Below are 6,654 nucleotides of genomic sequence, written 5' to 3' on the forward strand. Positions count from 1 at the left end.
ACAGAAACACCGAAGGTAGACAGCTGGGATACCATCAAACTGCTGGGCTGGGGTGTGGGGGCGCTGGTGGCAGGGAGGGAAACAAAGACATGTTGGGAAAACTTGCAACAAAATGATCACGAGGCAGATCTGAGGGAAAGGGGACAGGCCAGAGACTCTTTTGCTGTGTTCTATTCTCTCTCGGGTTGTTGCTTTCAAAGAGGGTTGCCAACCCTCCAGGATCATCCCAGAGTCTCCAGAAATTAAAAATTAATCTTTAATTAAAGATTATTTCACATGATGAAACCTCCAGGAATATATCCAACCAAAATTGGCAACCCAACTGTCAAAGCAGGGTGCTGACTTTCCCAGGGAAAGAGGCAGCTGGCCTGCAATGGCTGTGTCTTTTAGGGGTGCCAGCCCCCATTTCTGAATGCACCTGTGGGAATTTTTGGAACAAACGGGGACAGGGAAAGACATTCATTTGCTGCAAAACTCCAGAAGTATACGTATAATGCAGCGGTCTACATGTGTCCATGTTGTCATGCCATACTGGGAGGGGCCTGGCGGAAGCCAGAGACAATGGAGGGCCAAGGAGAGGTGCTGCAGCTGGAGAAATACCCCAGCAGAGCACCGAACAGCAGCGTGAGTACAGAACAAGAGCAGCCCTTAGGGATCGTTCACAATCCCAGCCTGGGCTATTGTCACTGCCAAGCAGCAGGTGCACTGCACTGCACTGCACTGCTGTCAAGTTTGTTTCCTCCTTGTGCCAACTGAGGGGCTGCTAACAAAAGGATCCCTCTCTCCACCTGAAATCAGCAACCGTGGCTCACCCAAGTCCCCTAGGACAGTTACAGAACCTCTCCTAGGCTGACATTATTATAAACACTTTACACTTAGGCAGTGCTTTTCCTCTGCAGATTACAAAGCACTTTCCTGAGCAGGCAGACCCCTGGGCTGGGGATGGGAATATTGAGGCATAGACAGGTGGCGACCAACATTTTCAAAATATCATTTCCACCAACTCAGGCATCTCCATTTTTAGGTGCCCAGCTGGAGACACCATTGGTGGCTAGGAGAGGCATGGGCATTAAGTGCCTGGGGAAATCAGGCCCTAGGCATCTCAACTCACCCATTAATTCCAGCTGCCCACATCTGACCTAAGTGACTTGCACATGGTCAACAGCAACTCACTAGCAGAGGCAGGAAGAGAAACCAGGTCTTCTGACTTCACATCCCAGGCCTTAGTTACTTAACTGAGGTGTCTCTCTGGCCCAGGCTGTTAGCAGACAGGGTTTGCCTGGGACCCAGAAAGGCCAGCCTGTGAAAGGAGTGTACCTGGCCAACACAACCAGCAAATTTAAGTTCTCCCCACTAATGTGACAATCTGGGTTAGAGCTGCAGGTGTCACTAGGCAATATAGCACTCCTTGCTGGAAGCCTGGGGCCCTGCTTGGTCACCAAACCAAAGACAAAAAGCAAAGCATGTCTCTGCAGCAGTTAATTCCCAGATGATGTCATTCCCTTTCAGGCCACAGTCCTCTCTCTCACATGTCTCAGCTTCCCCTCCAAGGAAAGATTAGGAAGCGATCCTAAACACAGCCTGCTTTCCTCCCCCGCAGTCTGAGGCTCTGGGGGATTCAGCCACGAGGCACTGGTGCACACTATGGCTTAAGCTCAGAACTGCAGTGATCCCCAAATGTAGCCCCAAACCCACTGGGGAACCACTGATTGCAAGGGGATGGGCTTATTCAGAAGATGTTTTAAGAGGGAAAGGGGCTGAATTCAAAATAAAGATTTTCCCAAAGCAGGATGATCAGATCCACTCCCAAGGGCCATCCCACTGCTCTCTGGCATTTCCCTGGAAGCTTCCCAACTGGATTGTGTTAGCTACTGGACTCTAAGCTTGTGCGACAGGGGGCAAGGTCCCTCCCAGTGCTCAGCCGAAGCCACCTGGGGTGGCAGGTCCTGAAAACACCACAAGGAACGGGAGAAAATGCAGGAGAACGAGCCCTGCACTGAGGAGAACGTAACTGAGGGCAGAAAGCACAGGGGCCAGGAGACCTTTCCTCCCTCCATCCCAGTGCTCAGAGGCCTATGCGTTGCTGTGCTGTACACACCAGGAGTGGCAGGAACCCCAGCAGAAATGAATTCTGCTCCTACAGCATTAAGAAGTGCTGAATTGGCCAGCGAATGCCAGGCAGGGGCCAAGCAGTTGCATGCCCCAGAGGAAACAGGTTTGTAGCTGAGGGTGGGGAGCAGTGTGAGAGAGCCCAGGATGAGATGGACATGGAGACCTGAGCTGTCCCCTCACCTCCGAAGGGTGAGCTTCTTCAGGGTCAGGTCTCTGCTGTCACCTGAGCTGCCACGGCAGGGCTCCCAGGGACAGCATCCTGGAGCTGCGCCTTCTCACTAGTGCTGTTCCCATCAGGCAGTCAGCGAGGGAGCCTAGGGGATCTTCTTCAGGAGGGAAACACACAGCCTCCTCCCTGGCCCAGTCCCTGCTGCACCTAGGGATAAAGGTGGAGTCATCCCAGATGAGCGGAACCTCGGAGCAGGGACAGGGTCTCTGTTTTGAAGGGCTTTGCATCCTGACAGCACTACCCCTCAGGCTGCCTTTGCATTACTGCTCAAACTGGCCTGGGCTGACAGGGAGCTGGGCGCTGGCCTGGCACTTACAGCGCACTCCTTCCCTATGTGCATGACATTAGCGATGGCTGGTGGAGATGGCTCCGGGGAGGTGGTGTTCTCAAACACAGGGGGCCAGAGGGGTCAGGATCTGTGGGCAGCCATAGGCGATTCCCCACCAGGCTGCAGGAGAGAGAGAGAGAGAGCGTCTAATCGCAGGGTGCCCCAGCTCAGGCAATGCAATGGCACGTGCCACTAGCCGCTGATCCAGCAGCCGGGCTGGAAGGGAACATGGAGATGTGGAGCAAAGCTCTGATTCGTCTCATGTTCCTGCACATGGGTGTTTCGCCAGGCCCCTGCCACCAAGGCACATTTAGACTCCCTTGGTTGAGTTTATTATTTGGGGGGCTTTTTCTCTCAAAAACTTGTTTGGAATGATAGCGGAGGTGAAAGGGCACTTGGCATCTCTCAGAAGTCTCTGGTCAATATTTAATCTGCTATGGATTTTTTTTTCCTTCCAGGGAGTTTCTCCTCCCCTCTCTCCTGCTCCCACACAGATAGCCCCACAGACCTAGCATACAAGGACCGGGGAGGAGATAAGCCCAGATCACCGAGCTGCTCTCCAACAGCTGGGACAATAGAAAGACAGGAAAGGGGCTGGTGGTGAGGAGCCAGGCAGCCAGCAAGGAAAGGCAGGAGCAGTCAGCCACAGCCAGGTGAGGAGAGCGACTGAAGATGATCTCAGTCGGGCTACAGCTTGTGGGCTACATCCTGGCGGGGCTGGGGTTGCTGGGCACAGTGATCACCACGCTCCTACCCAGCTGGAAGAAAAACTCCTACATTGGCTCCAGCATCGTGACGGCGGTGGGCTTCACCCGGGGCCTTTGGATGGAATGTGCCATACAAAGCACCGGAGTCACCCAGTGTGATAGCTACAACTCCCTGCTGGCCCTGCCGTCCGATATCCAGGCAGCTCAGGCTTTGATGGTGACCTCCTGTGCCGTCTCCTCGCTGGCCTGTATCGTTTCCGTGATGGGGATGAAGTGTACCATCTTCGCTAAGGGCTCCTCTGCCAAGGACAGGGTAGCAGTGACAGGGGGTGTGATCTTCATCGTGGGGGGTGTGCTGTGTTTCATCCCCGTGGTGTGGAGCACCCACGTGCTGCTGCGAGATTTCTACAACCCGATCCTCCCAGACAGCGCCAAGTATGAGATGGGGGAAGCGTTGTACCTGGGCATTGTCTCAGCCTTGCTAACCCTCCTTGGCGGTTGCATCCTCTCTGCATCCTGCCCGCCCCGGGAGTCTGAGACAACGTACCAGAGCGCCTACCAATCCAAAGCCCTGGTGACCCCCCAGCCATCCATCAGCCATACTCAAAAACCTAAGAGTGAGTTCAATGGCTACAACTTGACTGGGTACGTGTAGGAGCCCCAAGGCCTGGCCAACTCCCCAGCAGTAAGGCAGCCGGTATCTAAAACCCTCACCTGCCTTGGGGGCCACTCAGAAGGACTGGACTGGGGGAGGTAAGAGGAGAGGCCGAACCAATCACTCGAGCTCGTCTCTCTCATGCACTTGTCCTTGAATCCCAATTTCCACTGACTGACCGATGCTCCCACAAGGCACTCAGCAGCTCGCATGGACTAGGCTGGTTCTGGCCTTCTGCCATAGCCCCCTCAAGTGGCAGGCAGCAAAACACAAGCCCAGGGGAGCACTCTCCATTGGGAACCCCCCTCTGCACCAAGAGGAAGAGCAGCATCCCAGATGGCCGTCCGCATGAGAGCAGCAAGTGCTCAGTCGGCACAGCAATAGACGGACTTGTGGAACGCAGCCCCAGCACCTGGCTCTCGCAAGTGGTCACTGGCCTGCGTGCTCATGTGCACTGGACACAGAACAAGGGGCATGTTTGCCAATGCCGCCCGCCTGCAGGTGAAGGACAGTGAAGATGGGAGGGTGCAGTCACACAGCAGGTGGAAGAGCGTTTGACAGGGCGGTGGGCCAGGGGTGAGCTTGCTAGGACTGGCCATGAAGCACTTACTGTACTTTGGAGTGATTTGGGGAGGGGGGTGGGGGGAAGAGGCAGCAGCTCTCCGGGAGCAGCACATTTGCTGAATGGCCCCGTGGGTCAAGAATGATGAGGCATTGCAATAAATCTGTGTTACAGTCATGCTGAAGCTGACTTAGCTTTCCTTCTGCGCCGAAGGGGCTCTGCCCTCACCCCCAGGGAACCCCACCCACGCTGGGCCAGGCCATCTTGTGCCCATTACAGCTGCCCACTTGATGCCCAGCCAGAGGGCAGAGGCTCGGAGGTATATTTCAAAGGGGACTGGGAGCCCCAAACCCAACCCCCGTGCAATCCTGTGTTTGTTTCCGTGCTTGGCTTTGAAGAGCCGTGACCCTCGGGCATGAGAACGCCACGGCCCCTTGCAGATGGTCCGAGTAAACAAACAGATCTAAAAGAAGACAGGCTGCTGCTCAGGAAGGGCCCAATTCTGGTCCCACTCAACTCAGTGGGAAAATACCCACTGACCTTTGGGGAACAGAACTGGGCCCTGAGGTAAACAGGTGACAGGAGCTCAGTGCGGAGAGTAGATATATTAGCACAACCCTATTACCTCTGGGAGCACAGCTCCAGTCCTGCCAGAGATTCGCAGGGAGCAGAGAGACAGCATGGTCCAGTGGATGGAGCAGTGCCCGGGGAGCCAGGAATGCCTGAGCTTAAGCCCAGCTCTGCCAGTGACCTTGGGCAAGACTCCATTCCTCCATGTAAAACAGAGCTAACACCTGCCTTGGTAAATGCCTGGAGACCCTAGACTGGAAGGGTCTCTCAACAGGCACACAGTATTGTTATTAAGGGGTCTCTCAACAGGCACACAGTATTGTTATAAAGGGGTTATTGGTGGGGTCCTCCTCACATGAGACCCTCCTGTCTTGTGCGTGGCGCAAACAGCTGTGTGACGCCCCGTGCATCACTCCCTGCTGTTAATTCAGAGCCCCACAGGCAAAGCTAGTCTAAGAGCAGCCTGGCATTCCCCAGCTCACAGGGGCTGTCTTGCGGAGGGCAGAGGGCACTCCTTGCCTAGCAGCGACCCTCGCTGGATGACTGATGGGCCCTGAGACTTCCAGTGAAAGCTCCTTTGCATGTTCTTCAGCGGTGGAGGGCGGCAGCTGCACACAGCACTGAGCAGGTGTGTGTGTGAGGGGGGGCAGGAAAGGGACTAGGGATTTAGGGGAATAGCCCCGGTGGCAGGGGCGATGTCCTCGCTGTCCTGTGTGCGTGAAAGTTTGCACATTACAATGGAAACACACAGGGACTTCACAAATGCTCCCACCCCAGCTCCAGGGGGTGGCTGATCTGGGCATCCCGAAGGACCTGTGCTAGCAATGGCCATTTAAATGCCCCCTTCCTATGCTGAGGTTGGCGAACACTGCATGGTTTCCCCTCAGACACTGAGCCTTCTTCCCTGATGCCTTCTGTGCTTCAACCCTTCCTCTCTCTCTCTGCCTAGGCTAATCCTCATAGCAAAAAGCATGTGCAGCCTTCTGCTGCACCAGCCCAGGGCCCCACATGGCCCAAATCGGACCGCACGTTGCCTCTTGCTCTGGCCACTGGCTCCAACAATGAGCTGAGGGGGACAGGGCACGTGTCCACAGGCACACAGCAACACTAGCCAGGATACATGACAAGACCTTCCAGGCCCATGTGTGAAATGATCCCTGCTCGGAGTCTGCAGGAAAGCTCCCCCAGTGAGAAGGGATCGCACAGGTAGGGAGCCTGGGGAGTAACCCTGACGTGACTGGCATTGGCAGATCAGATGGGCCACTGACTCCATCCCCCCAAGCAATCCTGTGCATCAGAACATCATATTATCCTTTGCTAACTAACAGCCCAAAGCCAGGGGAGCCCTTCTTTCCCAGGGCAAACACTCCAGTCCAGTGCTCCCCAGAACTGGAACACCAGAGGTTCTGGTCTCCCGCTCCATGCTGAGGGCCGGTGCCTGCCATCTGTCTAGCTGCACTGTCTCTGCACCGCTCTGTCACTCACAGCTTC

The 6,654-nt window shown here is 55.3% G+C and overlaps 1 protein-coding gene across 1 annotated transcript; it reads left to right on the forward strand.

Moving 5' to 3' along the window:
- Nucleotides 1-3,341: 3,341 nt before the first annotated feature.
- Nucleotides 3,342-4,031, forward strand: CLDN2 (claudin 2). The gene has a single exon (XM_073358836.2). It carries the CDS (start codon nt 3,342-3,344, stop codon nt 4,029-4,031), a length of 690 nt encoding a protein of 229 aa, XP_073214937.1.
- Nucleotides 4,032-6,654: the final 2,623 nt, after the last annotated feature.

Source organism: Lepidochelys kempii, chromosome 9 (assembly GCF_965140285.1).
Source record: "Lepidochelys kempii isolate rLepKem1 chromosome 9, rLepKem1.hap1, whole genome shotgun sequence".
Classification (NCBI taxonomy): Eukaryota; Metazoa; Chordata; order Testudines; family Cheloniidae; genus Lepidochelys; species Lepidochelys kempii.

What these genes read in the sequence shown, in the direction of transcription:
- CLDN2 (XM_073358836.2), top strand. Translation starts at nt 3,342, where the DNA reads ATGATCTCAGTCGGGCTACAGCTTGTGGGCTACATCCTGGCGGGGCTG.